This window comes from Trachypithecus francoisi, unplaced genomic scaffold, assembly GCF_009764315.1.
Source record: "Trachypithecus francoisi isolate TF-2019V2 unplaced genomic scaffold, Tfra_2.0 Lachesis_group15, whole genome shotgun sequence".
In the NCBI taxonomy this organism is placed as follows: domain Eukaryota; kingdom Metazoa; phylum Chordata; class Mammalia; order Primates; family Cercopithecidae; genus Trachypithecus; species Trachypithecus francoisi.
Window position 1 is genome coordinate 17208775 of NW_022681460.1, and position 21895 is coordinate 17230669.

The 21895-nt window shown below is 40.0% G+C and overlaps 2 protein-coding genes across 6 annotated transcripts in view; one reads left to right on the forward strand and one right to left on the reverse strand.

Moving 5' to 3' along the window:
- DCBLD1 (discoidin, CUB and LCCL domain containing 1) overlaps positions 1 to 21895 on the forward strand; it is an 89462-nt gene that overhangs the window by 62785 nt on the left and 4782 nt on the right. The window contains exons 13-15 of one of the 4 annotated variants that reach the window (XM_033234401.1): positions 347 to 392; positions 1296 to 1415; positions 3726 to 5607. In XM_033234401.1, the coding sequence (XP_033090292.1) occupies positions 347 to 392; positions 1296 to 1379 (130 nt within the window). In that variant the 3' untranslated portion in view covers positions 1380 to 1415; positions 3726 to 5607. Of the gene's footprint in view, positions 1 to 324; positions 393 to 1295; positions 1416 to 3725; positions 5608 to 21895 lie in introns of those variants that run through there. The other 3 variants (XM_033234400.1, XM_033234399.1, XM_033234397.1) reach the window with 3 other exon arrangements.
- GOPC (golgi associated PDZ and coiled-coil motif containing) overlaps positions 16068 to 21895 on the reverse strand; it is a 42285-nt gene continuing 36457 nt past the window's right edge. For both annotated transcript variants that reach the window (XM_033234403.1, XM_033234402.1), the window contains one exon: positions 16068 to 19175. In XM_033234403.1, the coding sequence (XP_033090294.1) occupies positions 19045 to 19175 (131 nt within the window). In that variant the 3' untranslated portion in view covers positions 16068 to 19044. The remainder of the gene's footprint in view (positions 19176 to 21895) is intronic.

Sequence of the window (21895 nt, forward strand, 5' to 3'; positions counted from 1 at the left end):
ACTGGAGTATAGTAGAGATGAAGTGAGACCATGTGGTCATGAGGAATTGCTTCAGGATGACTGCATGAGCTAGTCATAAACTAAAGGCATCGATTTCTAATATGCAAAATAAGATTAGTATATATTCTTGTGAAATCTTGTGACCTTTCTTATAAATGAGATAAATTTATAGATAATTCTACATATTTGTATGATTTTCTAAAGCACATGGCAGCTGCCATCTCATTTAATTCTCACATCAACCCTGTGAGGTAAGTACTATTATGATCCTCATGTTACATAGTGAGAAAGAGGCAGATACGGTGGCTTATAAATATTCAGTAGGACTTTCTGTCTTGATAGGAAGAAGAAGAAAGGAAGTCCATATGGATCAGCAGAGGCTCAGAAAACAGGTTGGTTTAAAACTCTATCTACAATTTTATCTGTCTTTGAGGAAGGGACAGGATCTGCTGATTGAAAGCATAAGGAGGCCAGTGGCCTGCATTTATTTGGTTAAAAGACATAAGCCCTGTAGCCTTTAAAGTAGCATATCTATAGGGAAGGAATGTATTGTGCCCTGTCTCTTTATTTTAATGGCCACTTTACTTTTGTTCAATGTCATCCCCTATCACTTGTCAACATCCTTTTTTCTTGGCCACTGGAGTTTAGGCCACGACACTGTCTGCCACCAAGGAGGTATGACAAAAGCCTTATCAGTGAACTGAAGTCGGCCCGTGTTGTTAGCATCTGCAGGCCTGTGCTGTACTTTCCACCCTGAGAAAGTGAGAAAAAGACCAGGCAGGGCCGGTGTGCAGGTTTCAGATAATCCCGCACACCAGCCCTGCCTGGTCTTTTCCTCACTTTCTCAGACACAGACACCCAAACAATGAGTTAGCCATGGTCCAGAGAGAGAAGGCAGTGGGGCAGGACCCCTGAGAATGCTCAGGGACCATTTGCGGCTCCACCTCCCCAGGGTCTAAGACACACCAGCTGCAGTGTCTCCTCTGTGTCACAGATGCCATGCCAGTGCAGATTGTGGGAGACCATAGCCAGATGATCTCACAAAGGGAGAAGCTGGGATCTGATGAGGGCAAAATACCTTTTAAAGGCACAGCGGAAAGCATGATTAGAGTAGTGTTTGCTGTTGTGGTTAACGACCTTGACATGCTGTTCTTAGCACACACACCTGAGGAGGACATTTATCACTGTCAGCTGTCAGGAGGCAGCTTGACCTCTGACTCATCAAGGAACATGTTCTGGGGGATGCGCATTACATTTCTGACATCTTCATTTGTTTCATGTTACCTTTATTCCAGACTGTTGGAAGCAGATTAAATATCCCTTTGCCAGACATCAGTCAGCTGAGTTTACCATCAGCTATGATAATGAGAAGGAAATGACACAAAAGTTAGATCTCATCACAAGTGATATGGCAGGTAAGTGTCATATTTCCAGGACAGTGCTGTTAGATTGGAGGTGCTGCTTGTGGGGGAGGGAGACAGGAGAGAAATAAAGCAAAATCCTTTTCTGTTTAGATAGGGTCCAATAAATCTGAAATGTGTCTTTTCTGCATTCTGTACAGAATTACAAACTGACTCTGAGATATTACCTAAAAGCCCTATTCAGCCAGTCTCTTCACCTGCAGGGGATATAGTGACATCCATAGTGATAGCCCTGATGTACTACTAGTATCTGGAAGCCCTGAATCTATTTTTGTTACCAAAGCTTTGATTAAGGCACCGGGAAAGAGGGACTAGACGGAGGAATTAGATACAGTTCCTGCCCTGAGGAAGGTGAGATAGGAAATAAAGGAACCCTCTCAGTATGAGAAGGGCCTCAGTGTCCCTGACAAGCCATCATCAAGAGTCAAGCTTCCCTAACCATCTATGGAGAAATGCTTTTTGTGTCTTTTTAAAAAATTTCTACTTCATCATGAATGAATACACTGTAAAATGCAATATAAAATACTAGTAATAAGGAAATTTTAAAGACATACAAAACACAAAACTCTAATTTTTTATTAGATTAAACAGACATAAAATTACTCTGAGAGTGACAAAGAGTAACTTAAGAGTAGTTTCTTGACACTTAATCTCAATTTCTGCATCTGTCTCTGTGGCACTGCTAAAAACAGTTCTCAGATACATAGGACTCTGTGGGGCATGCTCTGAGTAGCACTGTGCGCTCTCGCTTCTCCCTCCTCACATGCAGCCTGAGGACTTGCAGTAGAGGCATCACCTGGGGGCTTGTTAGAAAGGGAGGCCATAGAACCGGAGGCTCCCAGGTGATGCATGTGCACATCAGTGACTGGGTGTTGTCAGCGTAAGGGTTGGTTGAGCCACTTTGTGGGCAAGGAGAGCATCCTCTGCAACCAAAATCCATCCTCTTGCTCCTTGGAAGTGACATGAAGGGAGAACCTATTTTCTGTTCTCTTACTCCTTTCATTCTCCTTCAGCTTCTAATTCACTTCCTCCTTCCTCGCTGAATGGTCCTTCTCAGGCTCCTTAAATGTGGAATGGCACGGGTTCTAACCTCCACTCACCACAGTCTCTCCCCTAAACAGTCCCACACCCTCCCCGACTTCCAGCAGTGCCCTTCCATGTATGTCTGTCCATGCTGCTTCTCACACCCAGACTTCCCTCTCAGTCCCCAGTCCATCATTCTCAGCAGCCTGCTGGATGCCTCCACCTGCAGATGTCGCGGTTCCTCAGCACCCGCAATCGAATCCATTGTTCCTAACCCTCAGCACACATGCTCTGTGCATTCCTTGTCTAATGGCCTCTCGACTGCACATCCCAGCCTCATCCAGGCTTACGCTCTGGAAAGGGTCCTTGCCTCCCCTCTTTCCTCACATCCCACCTCTCATTGGTAACAAATTCCTGATTCCTGTCCCAAAGAGTCACTTTTCCTCTTTCTAGTTTGTGATCTCTTTGCTTTTTTACCTCTCACTTTTCAATCTTTTCTTCTTCAGTCAACCTCCACAGTTACCTCTGAAAGTGCCAGTCTGTCGTTTCCCATAGAATTAAACCAGACTTCCTAGCAAGACAATCAACGCTTTTCCATGCTCTAACGTGTGGCTAACAGGATGTGTGTTCGAATCCTACTCCATCGCCCCATTGTGCGACCTAGGAAAAGTTAATTAGTCTCTCTCTGCCTTGGTTTCGCATTTGTAAAATGGAGTAACAGTCCCTACCTCAGGGAATGTTTTTGAAGATTATTAACATTTTGCTCTTGGAATAGCGCCTGGCACAGAGTAGGAGCTCTATAAATGTGAGCTCCTAGCTTCATCCTCACTCACCACTAGGCCCTGACCTACTGCTTTGGTCCTCATAGCCTATTAAACAAACTACTCTGTGTCCCTCATACTCTGGCCATATCAGACTCTATTCTCGGGGCCCTTCTTTTCTCCATTTCCACACTGTGTGACTTCCACCTCCATAGCATCTCCAGAGCCAGTTTCAGAGCCACTTCCTCCCTGAAGGATCTCCCCATGCCCCAGGACGTGGTCATCGCCCCCATCTCTGAGAAGACCCTGCGAGACTCCCTGAGCAAGCGGTGCGGTTGTGTACTGCCTGTGGGTGACTTCCATGGCTTTCCCATCAGGGTTTTCCCGCAGTGCCTGGGACACCTGAGGGCCCCCGGCGGGAGCGTCAGTCACCACAACCTGAAGCAGAGTATCCCCGTCTGCCACCAAAGGCCGGCCCGTGTGCGGTGCCTGCTAACTGCCATCTGCCCTGTGGTTTCAGATTACCAGCAGCCTCTCATGATTGGCACCGGGACAGTCATGAGAAAGGGCTCCACCTTCCGGCCCATGGACACGGACACCGAGGAGGCGGGGGCGGGCACAGACGCCGGCGGCCACTACGACTGCCCGCAGCGCGCCAGCCGCCATGAGTACGCGCTGCCCCTGGCGCCCCCGGAGCCCGAGTACGCCACGCCCATCGTGGAGCGGCACCTGCTGCGCGCTCACACCTTCTCCGCACAGAGCGGCTACCGCGTCCCCGGGCCCCAGCCCGGCCACAAACACTCCCTCTCCTCGGGCGGCTTCTCCCCCGTAGCGGGTGTGGGCGCCCACGACGGAGACTATCAAAGGCCACAGAGCGTGCAGCCTGCGGACAGGGGCTACGACCGGCCCAAAGCCGCCAGCGCCTTCGCCACGGAAAGCGGCCACCCTGACTCTCAGAAGCCCCCAGCGCATCCCGGGACCAGTGACAGCTCTTCTGCCCCCAGAGACTGCCTCACACCCCTCAGCCAGACGGCCATGACTGCCCTTTTGTGAACACAATGTGAAAGAAGCCTGCTGTGGTACTGAGCATCGGGCTGTCGCAAGGCACTGGAAAAAGGGAGCCTGCTGGTCCGGAGTGTGTGTGTGCGTGTGTATGTGTGTGTGAGAGATTCGGTAGGATCCTAGAGACAACCTGTCATACTGTTTACAAAATTGTACAGCTGGTTTCGTGCTGACCCTTAGGGTGCGTCTGTTGGGTTTTGTTAGGCTAGAAAAATGAAAATTTTCTGATGGCTTTTTCATTCCTCTGACTGTGATATTGAGCTGCTTTGGTGTTAAAGGTGTAATCTGTACAGAGTTGTATTTAACAAGAATAAAAGTAACTTAAGTTTGCTCTATCAGATTTTAGTTCTGCACAGAGGTTAAGTGGGAAAATGCAGCTGTTGCAAAACGTATATAAATAGTATGTTCATGTTTTTCAGTATATTATCTGATACTGTGTTAGCAGCAGGTCTGCTTAAACCTAATCTTGTTGTTACTGTGAGTCATTTCCTCTCCTTTGATAACTAGAACTAAAAGCATTTTTAACATTCTTCTCCTGGAAGAAATGAATTACTTGAAGCATGAAAAGCACACCAGGGTGGTTGTTTATTTAGCAATTATGACTGTAGATTTAAAAACAAGCAAAGAAGGATCACCTCAGCAGCTGCCCGTTTCCTTAGTCTCCACTTCAGAGGGGGATGCGAAGAGGTGGGCCCCGCTCCCGTGACCATGAAGGTGGCACAGGAATTAGTGTGAATGGCTGTGTCAGATGTTTTCGTACCTCAGATTAAAAATATTGCTGAGGTCAGATGCGACACTTTTCATGACTTTCTTCAGAAGTAGCACATTTTCGTGACTTCCATTGTCCTCTGAAAAACAAAGTTATTTGGAACATGTTCATACAAAAGTGACTCTGACCAAGTCTAAATCGAGCTTTTCTACTGACATGAAACTGTTGGAAACTGATCTGACTTTATAAGAAATTATTTTCCCCCCAAGGAGGTGTCTGTAATTCCAGAACAGCCCAGACCTCAGCTGTACCTCATGTTCAGTAGTTTTTATTTGGGTTTGTTTTGTGAGTTAAGTATGGGGGATTTAACCTCTTTTGCCAAAGAGGAAAATGTGTGTGCGTGTTTTTTAATAGAAAATATGGACCAAAAAATTTTTTCCCTACAGAATGTATTATAACCCTATTTGTATGGTGATTACATCCTGTGAAATGTATATATGTTAAAATAATGGGGGTGCTGGAAGGTCATGGCAGACTAACTGCTGGTTAGTGTGGAGGGTAAATAGTTTACTTTGTGGAGTTTACATGGTTTTATGTGCACACTAATTGTAATAAACTATGCCAAACCAAACTGCCCCTGACTCTCACTGGTCAGCCCTGCTTGCTGGGGTGTTAGAGGCACTCAAGGCTCAGCCTCCATAAAAAGGCAGGTGCCACAGTGGAAAGAGCAAGGGCTTGGTGCCAGATTAGGCCAGACCCCAATCTATCACAGAAGAGTTGAGAAGTCTTTGGCTGCTTGTATAATGATGAGACTCAGTTCCTCATGTTTGAAAATGGTGTTGCCATGCTTTCTTCCTACAAAACTTACTGACAAAAATTAGTTGAAACATTTATCAAAGTGTTTATTCTATAGTAGGTCCTTTTTTCTAATGTAAAGCCTTCAGTGGGCTGTTTACAGAATTTTAATATTGGAATATTAGACCATGAGTATAGGCTTAGATCTACAGCCCTTCTTTACAATAGAGCTGTCTTCGTCTATCACGGTTCTTCTGCCACATTAGTGATCTAATCATGGCCAGTGGGAGAACAGGACTTTGTTTTGGATCAGCACTTGCTCAGGGTAGATTCATTGTGTAGAAGAGGTTGGGTGAGTGGAAAGGTCTGATAAACCCTACACAGCTAAACCTAAACTAGAGGATAAAGGCAGAAAAATATTACCTCTTTCTTTTTTGGTGTTTTGCAACATCAGCATGTGATAAGGCGTGAATGAGACAATTCTAATTGATTTATGTTATCAAATCCTACTGGGAGGTAAAGATTGTATTCTGCCACTTACATTTGTGGTTGAAACACATTTGCTATGACAAGCAAGACTACACGTATACAGGCTCCAGAAACTCTGCTCTGGGTTTTATCATTGTTATTTAAATTTTCATTAACATTTATAATCGGCCTAGGAAATAGAAAGGATGTGAGAGATTGTTTTGTGTTTATTTTATACTGCTTTGGATTCTTAACAGAACGTGAAATCACATTTATAGGCACAACTGTATATACCATGAACAGCTATGAAGCCTTTCCCCACTCTGACCAGTCACAGCAGTCCAAGTGTGGCCACCAGGTTGGCCTCACTATTCCTAAAATGCTTACCTTGCATTCATTCCCGTACCAAATAGTTACTGAGGTTCTGAGAGCAGTGTTTACCCTGTACTTACTTGAGTTGAAAGAGAGGATGCCTAGTCTCTCCCCTAGATCTGAGAGCAGTTGAATCCCTCCAGTGAGAAACTACGGTGAATACAAACACTCACCCCAACCTGCAAGTATTTCCTGCCCAAAACACAGCCCATGCAGTCACCCCATGCCACATTGCACACCCACCAACACTGCTGTGTTCACATCCCACTACAGATCCCCCGTCTCCCACTGATCTCGCTCCCAGCTTCTCCCTGTTCTGGAATAAATTCCCCTAGAGGCTTTAAAGATTTTTATTTTGTCTTTGGTATTCTGCAGTTTTACTGCTCTATGTGTTGAGCTATGAATTTGTTTCTGTTCACATTGCTTGGGACTTGTGCCTCTTGAATCTTAGGATTTATCAACTATGAAAATGATCAGCCCTCTGTTTTGGTTGTTTTCTTTATTTTCTCCTGGAAATCCTATTGGATGCTCATTGGAGCTTCTCATTCTCTTTGGTTCTGATACCTGAATATTTCCTTTTATTTCTCATGAGATTAGCTAGGCCTTGTAAAGAATTCTGATTTATTTTGTCTGACATTCCTAGGAATTCATAGTAGACAGGTTTTCTTATGTAGTCTGCCATCTTGCTGGAATGATGCCTCCCCAACAGAAACAAGAAAGCAGATTTATTAAAAAAGCAGGCCAGTCACGGTCTCTCACACATCCCAGCACAAGAGTCTGAGGCAGATTGATAGCTTGAGCCCAGGAGTTCGAGGCCAACCTGGGCAATGTAGTGAGACCTCCTCTCTACAAAAAAAATTTAAATCAGCCAGTTGTAGTGGTGCAAGCCTGCAGTCCCAGTTACTGGGGAGGCAGGAGGATCACTTGAGCCCGGAAGGTGGAGCTTGCAGTAAGCCAAGATCACGCCACTGCACTCCAGCCTGGGCAACAGAGCAAGACCATGTTTTTTGTTGTTTTGTTTTGTTTTGTTTTTTAAAAGAAGAAAATAGCACAGGTTTAGAATCATATAGAACTTGGTTTTAACTGGAGATTAAATCTTTGTAACTATGTGATTGCAAGCACATTACTGATGCTTTCTAAATCTACTTCTTTATTCCCAGAGTGGAAATTATTACGAAAGGGATGTTGTGCAGACTATATTACAGAGTTTTGCATACATTAGATGACCAATAAAATTTGCTCCTTTTCTCTCTGCCCAATCTGAAGTCATCCAACACCATTTCCCTTAGAGTCCTTTTTATTTTTCAAGTGGAGACTGCCTGTCCTCCCAACCAATGCACTTAACTGTGGCACACACCCTTCTCCTGATAGACCACTTCCACATCCTTTCTCACTCTTTAACTGCTGTTCAAAGCTCTCCCTTTTTTCTCACCTAGCTCTACCGCCTTTTTCTTTTTGCTGTGACACCTAATATCTTCCAGGCCACTTTTTTCTATTCGTTGAGGACATTCACCTAAGTCTAGTTCTTCTTCATTCCTCCTTTGTAATCATATTAGAGAATGAAGTGTCCAACATGGTCATTTTTGTGGTTTCTTGACTTCCACTCTAGTAACCTCCACTCTATTTAAACCACTCCCACACATGTCCACATTCTTGTTGTCAGCAAGAGCCCCAGTACTGTAAACCTAATCTCCAGCAATTCTCTCTTAGCTCAAAACCCCGAGATCTTCGCCTTTCCACCTGCTTAGTCACTGATCTCATTTAGATACCTAACCCCCAGATCCCATCATTTTCCTCTAGTTGTTAATCTTTTTAGGTTGCATTTCCTTCCCTATCCATCATTGAACTGTTTTGTCTCAGCATTTTCGCTCCATTTTCTTTCCAGGAACCCCAAACCATGAGACCCCAACAACATAATTCCCCTTGAGAATACCATCTCTCCATCTTCATCACAGCAGCAGGGGAACATTGCAAAACTATTCACACTGTGGCTGTTACAAAAGCTCAGCTTCCAATTTACTGGGGGCCCATCACTCCTCAATGCTTTTATTTATCTTTGATCCCTTTTTCCCTACCCCTCAGCAATTATTCCAAAGCAGTGCCACTTTTCACACTCTCCCTTACTCTGATCTTGCCACTTTCTTCACCTAAAAATAAGTCATTAAAATCAGAACAACTTCCTGTTGATTCCTCTTCCCACAGAACCTGTATCCACTTCATTCCTTTCCTCATTCCTTCCTGTGTCAATGGAAAAAGTGTTCTAAACCTTCACCTGTGATCTTAAATCCCACTGCCTTCCCCTTATCTCTTTGCTCCTATTCTCCCTTTTTCCTTTATCTTCTCCCTTTCATTGGAGGTCTCCCCTTCAGCCTTTCAACTTCCTCAAATCTCTCCCAAGTATAAAGAATTCTCCTTTAATATCCTAAGCCCTTCTAATTACCTGTTGTCTTTCTTCCAAGAGGGATCTCCTCTTGGAATTTTCGTATGCCTTATTTCCCATCCATTCTTTTTCTAATGTGGTTTTTAGACAGTTATATAGGTACACAAAACATAGTATCCCTTTCCATTTGTTCAAACCCCTTTTGCATCCTTTCAGGGGATTTTAAAGGGTGCTCACATAAGTACTGCATATTTTTTGTTTAATTTATACTTACGTGTTTTTTGTTGTTGCCGCCATTGTAAATTGTCCCCACCTCCTAAGTATCAAGAACCAGTATGGCCTAGTGGTAAAAAGCATGGATTCTGGGGCTTAGGCTGCCTGGGCTCAAATTCTGCCTTAGTTGTGACCAAGAAGGACTTACTTTCTATGACTCCATTTCCTTATTTCTAAATGGAGATGTTAATGGTATATATACCTTATAGGGTTGTGATGAAGATTACAAGGCTTAATATACATAAAACCCTGACGACAGTGTCTGGCCCATGAGAAGTGCCATGTGGTGGTAGCTATTATATGCAGTCTTCCTGTTTGATTTCTGTGACTAATTTGTGTGCAAAATGTCTTTACTAAATGTCCTTATTATTCCTAGTAGCTTTTAGTTGATTCTGTTAGGTTTTTCTGGAATTTGATCACATTTGCAAATAGTGCTAGTGCTATCTCCTTTCCAATGTTTATGTGTACATTTAATTCCATTGGCAATACCTCCAGTACCATATTAAATACTTCTGGTAGCTCCCACCTTAGCATGATGCTGGCTTTTAGGCAGAGATAGATTTATTACATTGAGGTAAATCTTATTATGTTAAGAAAGCATCTATTTATTCCTTTTCTTTTCCCCTCGCAAGGAATGTGCTTAATTTTGACCAAAGCCTTTTCAGCATCTATGGAAAATATGATTTTCCTCCATGGGACTCCTCCCTAGAGCCAGTCAGATGATTAATCACATAATTAGATGTCCCAGTGTTAAACATCTGGTTATAGTATATGAATCCATTACAGTATTAAATTTGCATGGATAGGATTTTACTTAGGATTTTTACATTAATATTCTTTTGTGGGTCAGGCGCGGTGGCTCACGCCTGTAATTCTAGCACTTTGGGAACCCAGGAGGGTGGATCATGAGGTCAAGCGATCAAGACTATCCTGGCCAACATGGTGAAACCCTGTCTCTACTAAAAATACAAAAATTAGCTGGGCGTGGTGGCCTGTCCCTGTAGTCCCAGCTACTCGGCAGGCTGAGGCAGGAGAATCGCTTGAACCTGGGAGGCGGAGGTTGCAGTGAGCCGAGATCGAGTCACTGCACTCCAGCCTGGCAACAGCGCAAGACTCAGTTGCAAAAAAAAAAAAAAAATTTATATATATATATATATATATTTGTGAATCAGGGCTTTTGTTTTCTTTCTTTGTGGCAATCTCGATCAGATATTATTAGCTTGACAGAAACAATTCAGAATTTTTCTTCCCATTTTTGGTTCTCTTGCTAAGCATTAGAGTTAGCTGTTGTTTAAAAGTTTAGTAGCATTGCCCTGTGAAATCACATATTTTGGTAATTTGTGGGGAGAGCACTTTGATAATTTCTTCTATTTTTGCTATGGAAATTGGTTTGTTTAGATTTTAAAACTTCCTTGGAAACAGTTTTGGTAAATTACATTTTCCTAGAAAAGTTTTCAAATTTATTCCTATAGAATTGAACAAAGTAGTCCATTATTATCCTTTTAGTTTTCTCTTTTATGGGTATTTCTCTCTTATTTCTTATTTTGTATATTTGCATTTACTCCCTTTTTTCATGACTAATCAGCAGTTCGCCTTTTTCCTCTGAAAAATCAGTTTTTAAATTTTTGTAGTTACTTCTACTGTTTCAGAAGCCAACAACCCGTTCGTTACTGCCTTAGGCAGAGATTAAAAATGCCCTCAACCACAGTGAACATGACAGTAGAGGGCACCTAGTGAGCATGACACATCCTCAAATGTCACAAAAGGACACAAATATCCTTGTTACAGTATTGCTTCCTAAAGAATATGGGGACAGTATGCACACAAGCAGGAAATAACCTATTCCGTAAGTATTTGGTGGGGCAGGGGAATGCTATAGTCTTGACAATCTAGAAATCTACTATATAACTCTAGGAGTTCTCTCATTCTACATTACTCCACTACAGCCAAACAGTTTCTTGTGAAATTCAAACCCAGCACAGTCATCATTTTTAGAAATCAAAACTGTATCAAACCTAGGCTCCATCAAACCTTGTACCCTTTAAGAAAATTTTTTTTAAAATTCTACTGCAGTTGGCAAGCATGGAAAGAATAAAAATAATTGTTGGAACAGGAAGACTGAAAGCTGACAATTTTATCTGTATTTCCCTTTTCCTTCTTTGTGGCCTATTAAAGTAGAATGAAGAGAGGAATTTGAGTCTTGGCTCAGACACTTAACTAGCTGTGTGACCCTGGAAAAATTAGCCTTCAATTTATTGATCTTCATAGGAGTATTTGATTTGATTTTCAAAAAGCCTTACACCACTAATAAAAGTAAAATTAATAATGCACCTGGAATCTGCTACCCCCTGTTGGCAATTTACCAAATTGCAAATTCTACCTTTCCAATGCATAGACTCCAAGTTTTAGTGTTGGCCTATATTTTATCTAATTTTCTTTGTTATAGTCCATTACCTATCTTCCTTTTTAAAAATATATTTCTATTTTTATAGATTTAGGGGGTAGAAGTGCAGGTTTCTTACGTGCATATATTGCGTAGTGGTGGAGTTTGGGCTTTTAGTGTATCCATCATCTGAATAGTGAACATTATACCCAATAGGTAATTTTTCAACCCTCACCCCCCTCCCACCCTCCTATCTTTCGTGGTCTCCAACGTCTGTTATTCCACTCTGTATCTGTCCATGTGTACCCTTTATTTAGCTCCACAAGTGAGAACATGTGGTATTCAACTTTGTTTCTGAGTTAGTTCACTTAGGATAATGGTCTTCAGTTCCATCCATGTTGCTGCAAAAGACATAATTTCATTCTTTTTTTCATGGCTGAATAGTATTCAATGGCATATATTTACCACATTTTCTTTATCCAGTCATCCATTGATGGACACTTAGTTTGATTCCATACGTATCTTTGCTACTGTGAATAGTGCTGTCATAAACATACGAGTGCCAGTATCTTTTCAATATAATTTCTTTCTTTGTTTTGGTATATGCCCAGTAGTGGGACTGCTGGATCAAATGGTAGCTCTATTTTTAGTTCTTTGAGAAATCTCTACACTGTTTTCCATAAAGGTTGTACTAATTTACATTCCCACCAACAGTGTAAGTGCTCCCTTTACTCTGTAGCCTCCCCAACATCTGTTTCTTGACTTTTTAATAATGGCCATTCTGACTGGTGTAAGATGGTGTCTCATTGTGGTTTTAATTTGCATTTCTCTGATTAGTGATGTTGAACTTTTTTTTTCATGTTTATCATCCACTTGTATGTTTTCTTTTGAAAAATGTCTGTTCTTTTGCTCACTTTTTATCCTCCTACTTAGACGCCAGAGGTGTTTCTCTTACAACCAAATGCCCTCTTAACTTAAAACTTTAAATCAAGCTTGTTGTTCAAATCTTCCCTCTTTCCTAATTTCCCTGAGTGTTGTTGCAATCTCCCACTATGATGATAGATTCAACATTGTAGTAAATTGATTAAGAAATTAAGTAACCTTTATCCCTAATGATTTTTTTCTTCAAGTCTGTTTTTAAAAAATATTAATGTAACTGTATCCATGTTATTTTGGAGAAAATATGCCCAGTGTATATTCTTTCTCCTATCACTTTCAAATTTTTTATGTCCGTATGTTTTTTTTTTTTTTTTTTTTTTGAGACGGAGTCTTGCTCTGTCGCCCAGGCTGGAGTGCAGTGGCCGATCTCAGCTCACTGCAAACTCCGCCTCCCGGGTTCACGCCGTTCTCCTGCCTCAGCCTCCGGAGTAGCTGGGACTACAGGCGCCCGCCACCTCGCCCGGTTATTTTTTTTTTTGTATTTTTAGTAGAGACGGGGTTTCACCGTGTTAGCCAGGATGGTCTCGATCTCCTGACCTCGTGATCCGCCTGTCTCGGCCTCCCAAAGTGCTGGGATTACAGGCTTGAGCCACCGCGCCCGGCCGTCCGTATGTTTTAGTATGTTCCTTTTAAACAACATATTGCTGGATTTTTCCCAATTTAAATTAAATGTTTTCCAGTTTCAGTTCTTTTAATGAGTTTAGACACTGATCAAGCACTCTCAAGATTCAATTCTAGACTGGACATGGTGGCTCCTGCCTGTCATCCCAGCACTTTGGGAGGCAGGTGGATCACCTGAGGTCAGGAGGTTCAAGACCAGCCTAGCCAACATGGTGATACCCCGTCTCTACTAAAAATACAAAAATTAGCCGGACGTGGTGGCAGGCACCTGTAATCCCAGCTACTTGTGAGGCTGAGGCAGAAGAATCACTTGAACCCAGGAGGCAGAAGTTGCAGTGAGCTAAGATTGCACCATTGCACTCCAGTCTGGGTGACAAGAGTGAAACTCCATCTCAAAAAAAAAAACCATATATATATAAAATAAAAAATTCAATTCTAGGAGTACTCCTTTGACTTTTGCCAGAATATGCTAGATAATTCTTACACTTTTTGTGTAGTTTCTTTTCTCCTTTATCAGACCCAGCACATCTCCCATCCAGGCTTTATTAGGATTTAGCCCTAGTTACAGTCCTGGCAGCAGACTAGGTAGGGGGAGGTATTGCCTTAGGGAAGTGGTTAGTAGCAGCCTCTGTAACATCTTGGAGCATAGACAAGGTACAAGGCCTTACTGGAGAAGCGTGGGCTACTTCTTAAGACCAGACAGTCCAGTAGAGACTGCAGTCTCTCAGGTGCATCCATCCAGATCTCCCCATGGTTCTAGGTTTTCCTCACCAGGGCCTTGACTTTCACAAAACAAAAGGGGGTTGGCAGAACATTCAAGTATCTGAAACTCAGCAACTCTAACACTTACGCATTCAGCCTGAAGCTCAGCTGTTTCAGTCCCTCCATTGTAGGAGGTAAGGCCTCTTTGGGTGCCGCCCCACCCCGTTTCTGTAGGTCATCAATACAATCCTGCTGTAACCAGCCAACTCTGCTATTCTTGTAGATGTTGTTCTCCCCATATTTTTTAAATGTCTGCATCATTGACCCTCCTGGAGAGTTCCCCTCTCCATAAGCTACTATCTGGGTCCAGAATCTCTAAAACTCCCCCCAAGTTGAGTGAGTTGCTAGGACTCATCCGATTAAGCATAGTTTTATTCACAATTATGACTTATTACAGAGAACGCAAAGCAAAATGAGGAAAGGGAAAAGGCATATAAGCAAAGTCCCAAGAAAATCAGGTACAAGCTCCAAGATTCATCTCCCAATGGAGTCACACAGGACATGCTTAATTCCTCTAGCCGTAACGTGTAACAATACATCAAGTGTTGTCCACCTAGGAAGCTTGCCTGACTGAACCTAGGAGTCAAGGTTTTAGGGGAGTCAGTCATGTAGGTACCCTCTGCCTAGCATGTACCAAAATTCTAGATTCCCAGAGGAAAGTAAGTGTTCAACAAAATCCTATTGTTTGTACAAACATTTCAGGCACAGTAAACCACACTTACCAGCGAGGGGATGATGGGAATACTCCTGATATCGAAGTTGCTGGACGCTAGCCAAGGTCCAACCTTGCAAGCAGACCTAAAGACAACAGGTTCAGGCCTGTTCTGTTAACTCTTTTCTGCACACCATTTGTGAAATAGCCACTGAGCCATGATTTTGTGTCAAGGACTAGATAAACTGTACTTACCAACCAGATGTCATTGTCTTTGCCCTTTGGGTGGGTTCCTAATGCCCATCTTATTACCTGTTTCCTCAAATCTCACTCACGGTCACTTGTGTTAGTCTAGGCTAAGAAGCAGACGCCAACACCAAAAAGGGATCTGCTGTGCAACAGATTTATTAAGGGCAATGCCAGTGAGGAAAAATAGGTAGGGAGCTGGGGTTGAGGGGAGGCTGGAAGGCAATGAGACCACGATGGAGGTAAGACCCAAGGTGAACGAAAGGAGGAAGCAAGGCTGGGTGCCAGCAACTTGGACTACAATGTAATCCTAAGGGAGTTTGGCAAGACCACCATGGAGTGCTCAGCTAAAGTTGAGGAGTCATCATATAATATCCCTGTCATAATCAGTCATTGACTGGCAGCAGCGTGGAGAAGCATAGCCTCACCACGTACACAGGGATGAATTTCAGACCACAGTAGCTGGGCTTTTAGTAAGCTACGCTCCCTCCTGCACGAGAACTGACAGACGCATTCTCATGACTGCCGCCATGGTGGTTATAACTCTCAAAACACACCTGAAAAAGGTTCACTATTAAACAAATATTCAGCACCAACAGCGCATGGTAATTTGCAATACTTTTAAAGTTGTTTTTTTTTTTTTTTAACATTACAGTTATAAAACCACCTAAAACACTGATTAACAATGAAAATGCAAGTTCTCTTTAAAATTTCATAAACTGACCAAAAAAATCATAAATTGACCAATATCCTATGGGGTTGTATTCTGGGGAAAAGGCATCTTTTCAAATCACTTGGTGAATCGGGAGCTTAAATCAACACACAGAAAGCATATACGTATTAGCACTGAATCAAGATTAGTCAGTGACAAAAATGTATTTCTAATGTTCATAACATTTCTAAACGTTTATAACTCAAGTAATTCATTTACAAGTATTTTCCAAAAATTACTTTACATATAACTTAGGAACTTCTAAATTATATATACTTAGATGTCAAAATGGAAGAATATCCTTTTAAATAGTATCTTAAAAACAGGATTGATTTTCTAACTTTTATCAATGTTTTCCTCAATATTTGTAACACAATATTATAACACAATATTTATAACACAAAATTAAGCCAGGTCCTTTGCACAGACTTTATGACATGTTGGTACAAATAATAGAAGCTACTATAAATAAATAATAAGCCAAAATATTTAATGTAGAGGAAACAAAATGTTTATTTAAAAAAATGAGATCAGTATCATTTTAATGTAGAAGATGCCATCTTTATTTACAGGCTAATAAAAAAATATTAAACTCAACTAGATATAATACATTATCATAAATGCAACAGATTTGGGGCCAACCATAAGTGTAAGACTGGATAGATGGAATAGGGATTACATAATTAGGATGTCAAATACTATGCATCTTACACATGAATCACATGAAACCTTTTTGTTTCTAAACATGAAAACAGAGTAAGTCCACTGTGGTGGGGAAAAAAAAACAGCACCACAGACAAGTTGTGCTAACTTTCGATAGCTGTTGACTTGTAATTATCAAGACTCACAAAATTTTCATCTTTCTCAAATGTATTTTAACAATAGTCTCGCTGCCAAAATGTTGCTTTTCCATCAAATTCATAACTGAGGTACTGTAGAAGAGAATTTTAGAGGTTAAGTGTAAATATATACACACATACATACAACTCTCACATTCTATTAAAATGTTTTCTCAACCATTCTGTTTGTGTATACATGTGTGTATTTCTCCTTCTGTCCCTTTCTCGATGAAATGCTTTTGCAACAGTTCCCTCCTTGTTTGGTTTTGCCAAGTTTCAGGGACATATGAATTTCTTTCCTATAAGTGTGAAAATATTAAAATTGGTTCTCAGTCCTTTGGAACTAATAACTAATTCTTAGTTCATCCCCAAAAACCATATATTCTAAAATGATCTTTTAACTAGTTACTTTCTAACACCTGACAGGAAGCTCACAGCAGCATCTGAGCAATGGTGCTCTCCCGTAGGCTTACAAACCACGGTGAAGCAGGAATGAAAAGGAAACTGACCTGTGGAGTTTTAAACTACCTGGAAACTTTTCATTCTATTTATCAGTCCTTAAAAGGAATTTATATCATAACCATCTCATACAATCCTTCAAATTACACAGTGACCTCATAAAAATTCTAACTTGAGGTTTTAAAAAACAAACCACCTCTTCATACACTTATTCGGTAGTTCTTGAAAATCAAAGGGTTACTTCCTAAGGATTCAGTCATAGCAGATAAAGGATGTTCTCTGAAAAAAATGCCATGGTCATTCCATCCCAGGCTGTGTTTTTAGAAGATAAGAATGACATGGTTCCATGTCACAGCAAAAAGGTTTTCAGGTCTGCTACAATGGACACTTTTTTTGACTAAATAAATACAGTGGCTAAAATTCAGTTTGCAGATCTCATGTCATGCATGGAAGGTATGTGTTTGGCATAGGAGATACATAAGGAAAAAACAAGTTGTTTTTTTTTCCTTTTAAGAGGCCTACCCTTTCAAGAGCAAACAATTAACATGTAACTTGCTTATTCATTTGTACAATTAAATACTAGCTTTTGCTCAGAGGCAAATGCTATAAAGTATTTTAATATCAGTAACAATATATACTATGAAGTGCACTTCTATTTCAAATTAACATGGTGATATACAGATGAACACCACCACCCAAAACAAACCATAAATGAGCAACAGTTAAAACATTAAATTTATAAATAGCAAAACCACAAAATAAAGTATATATATTTTATAGATTTACCCTTGAACAAATATATAGTGTATCTGGGAAAGACAAAAAAAAATGTGTTTTATCACATAACATCTGAATACCAGAAATTAAGATACTGATAATATTCTACAAGCCTTGTAGGCTTTCTCCCACTTAATATTCCCTTAACTGTGTATCCTTTAAAACAGTGATATTAGCAAAACTATCACCTCTTTAATGCAATGTTTGTTTTGACTTTGCCTAGCAGGTTACAATGACCTGTAAAATATTAAATCAGAGAGGAAGCGCTCCATGTTTAATCATAGGACAAGAGACCTAATAAATTTATAAACCTGCATGTGAAGAGAGTTTTAGTCAAACATAAACTGACATGAAAACCCAGCCAAAACAATTACTGTATCAAAATGTCTTTATCTCTTCTTGCACACCTTTTAGATGATTGGAAAGCATTTACTTAGAAAGAAAACGGCCGTTTGATTTGAATATACTGTGTTTCATGACATAGTAATAAATCTGAACTTTTACTACCAGAAAAATTTAAGTGCCAGGACTATCACAAGACAAACTATATGAACAACTCAAAATGTATAAAACTGTCTTTTGTGGATCCCAGAAAACAAGCATTTGAGACTTAACATGAATGGGTAAATGCTCCAGTACCGTGCACACAGATCAACATAATTGAGAACAGATGTTTTACACTCATCTGCATTTCTTTTAAAAACCCAAAAAAGTAAAATGTTTAGTAACTTTTGAGAATCTATTTCTAGTGCAGCATTGATTGATAAAGGACTGCCTAAAGAAAACTATTTCGTACTGCATTGAATAAAGCTGAAATGCAAACTCATTACAATAAATGATCATTAATAATTGGTTTAGATTTCAGGATGCACAATAAATTTTTTTTAAGTCTAAAAAGCCTTTCTTTCAGTTTCAAAAATTAAGTCAAGCCTGTATTTATACAATTCATTGAGTCAAGCTCTTTCTTCTGAAACACCACAGTTAACATTCTAGAATATAAAATAGGAATTCACTTACTCTCTGTAAGGGTATTTCTTATAAAATTCCAGTTAGCACCGTCCTCCTTCTAAAGGGAAAACAAACCAAATAAAACAGTAGGGTTTCATTTGGTACTTAACAGCCCAGTAATACGCCTTTGGGAACACATGCTTTGGTGCTTACATGTTCAAGAAAATCAAAATTGCTTTACATGCAATAGCTAATCATGGTCTACCACAGAAAACAGTGTGTTTTATGCATTTAGAATTGTTCACATGAAGCCCTGAGGTACCTGCCTTTCAATTAGGCAACAAACAGCCTCCTCTGATTTTGTAGTCTTTGTCACCATCTTCCCCAGTGCCCCAAATTCAGAATAGTCTGATTAACAATCTTGTCTGGAGATACGGTCAATTTAATAAGATTTTTTATGATACAGAGTGTGCAGATCGTCTAATTTTGAAGCACTGTCATCTAGCGGAGTTTCACTTGCAGTGCCCAGGTCTCCATTTTCATGTGTGTCAGTTACTGCCTTCTTATTAAATCCTGAAAGAAAGGAGAAAAAAAAAGCAGATACTTTCTGGTTTAAAAAGTTAGTTTTGGCCAGGTGTGGTGGCTCATGCCTGTAATCCCAGCAATTTGAGAGGCCAAGGTGGGTAGATAACCTGAGGTTAGGGGTTGAGACCAGCCTGGCCTACGTGGTGAAACCCCGTCTCTACTAAAAATACAAAAATTAGCAGGGTATGGTGGCACATGCCTGTAATCCCAGCTATCTGGGAGACTGAGGCAGGAGAATGAATCACTTGAAGCCAGGAAGTGGAGGTTGCAGTGAGCTAAGATCGCACCACTGCACTCCAGCCTGGGCGACCGAGTGAAATTTAAAAAAAAAAAAAAAATTCATTCTATTTATCAATCCTTAAAAGGAATTTATATCATAACCATCTCATACAATCCTTCAAATTACACAGTGACCTCATAAAAATTCCAACTTGAGGTTTTAAAAAACAAACCACCTCTTCATATAATTATTCGGTAGTTCTTGAAAATCAAAGGGTTATTTCCTAAGGATTCAGTCTCAATTAAAAAAAAAAAAGTTAGTTGTATAATTTCATTGCATGAAAAACAAAGGAATGCCCACTGTAATTAACAGTAGTATCTAAGGCAAAAATAGTGCCTTATATTAATCAAATCAGCAATTCCTAACAGGAATTCTTCCTTCTTCCCCCTTATGGCAGGTATCAGATCCTGTACAGATTTTAAAATATTATATTAGGCTTATATAAAAATTGTATTAAGTTTCCTATCAAGTTTTCTTTTCCTTTTTTTCTTTTTTGAGACAGGGTCTCACTCTATTGCCCAGGCTGGATTGCAGAGCTGCCTTGACCTCCTGGGCTCAAGCAATCCTCCCACCTCAGCTTCCTGAGTAGCTGGGGCTATAAGCATGTGCCACCATGTCCAGCTATATTTTTAAAAATTTTTTGAAGAGACAGGGTTCACTATGTTGCCCAGGTTGGTAACTCCTGGCCTCAAGCGTTCCTCCTGCCTTGGCCTCCCAAAGTGCGAGGGTTATAGGCATGAGCCACCATTCCTAGCCCCTATCAAGTTGTCTATAAGACTTAGAAGTAATACATATAATTTTAAAATTCAGTCAATTCTACTTATATAAATATCTACTGAACTGTGAATTATATTTTTATTTCACATTGTTACTTTCATATTACATTAACTTCACTTAATTGAGACATATACTAGTTAATTGCTTAAAATGTAATTTGTTGGCAAGATGATGTCTAGCTAAGATTTAAAACGAATTCTGGTCATCTATAAAATAAATAATAGGCTTATAAATAAATAAGTGTTGACTATATCACCTATTTATTGAGCTATAAAGTACAGACGTTTGAAACAATAACCAATAGATACAGTTTTTAAGTAAGTCAGTTAAATGTGATACATACACACAAATTTTTAGGTATCTGAGTCACATTTTAAGTTTCTGCAATTTGCATAAGTGACGGAGAAGCCTTTAGCCTCAGTTACAAAAAAAAGAAGAGACAAGCCTTCTAATCCTGACAGAAAACAACAAAAAGGGTGAAACACAATGAAACCATCTGGAGAGCGCCCAACAGTGTAAGTCTTTGACATATTGCCACAATAGTTTTGTTCAAGATGCACAGTGAAAACAATAACTGCTACTGCTATCTTTGTGCAGACAGTTTACAACACACAACTTTATCAGAAGTGTAACAGTTTATCAGTTCACCATAAAACTCCATGCCAGGAGTTCAAAATTTTGTCTCAGGAGGTCTTTATACTAAGCATTGAGGACTCCAAGAAGCTTCTGTTTATGTGGATTATAGTTACTGATGTTTCCCATATTACTAAGTAAAACTGAAAAATCTAAAAAAAATTCATGTATTTGTTAAAAATGACAATAATAAATCCAGAATGTTAATATAAATAACCTTTGTCTAATGACAAATAACTCTATGTTCCAAACAAAAAAAAAAAATCTAGTTAGAAGAGTAGCATTATTTTAAAATTTTACAAATCTCTTCAATGGCTTTATAGATGATAGCTGTATTCTCATATATCCGCTTCCATTCAATCTGTTACAAATATATGAAGAAAGTTCAACCTCACACAGATATGTAGTTGCGAAATGGAAGAGTATTTTAACAGCCTTTTCAGATAACTGTCAGTATTGCTCTCTGATATTATACAAAATTTGACAACGTGGAATTTGAAACCTTATCAGTGAACTTTTCACACTCTGTTATATTAAAACCCATTTGTTTATCTTGCATTCTGAATGGATCTTTTGCCCATGCAGAATTTTATAATATCATTTACTGGTGATTTGAAAATATTGCACTATGAAGTTATGTAGCAATTCCAAAAGTTGACAAACTTCACTTTACTGTACCAAAAAATCACATTCATTGATATCATCATCAATCTCATCAGAAAAGCTCTTAAGTGTTAGGAAGCTGTCAAGCTCATGGTGATCAATTCATGTTTTACAAAGTTCTAACTTTTACTTGCGAGCTCACATTTTATCATTGGCAATAAATATTATCAGTTGTCTTTCTGAAATGATGGACTTTGTTCATTTTTAAGAAAATGGCTTCCAAATAGTCTGAAAAATCATACTTTTTAAGTCATTCTTTCAAGTAAAAATTGTCTTCCATGAAGAAAAATGGCTAGTTCAGTCACTTATGTACTTTCCCTTGAGAACAGCATCTTTGTTCAGTATGCAGAATAAG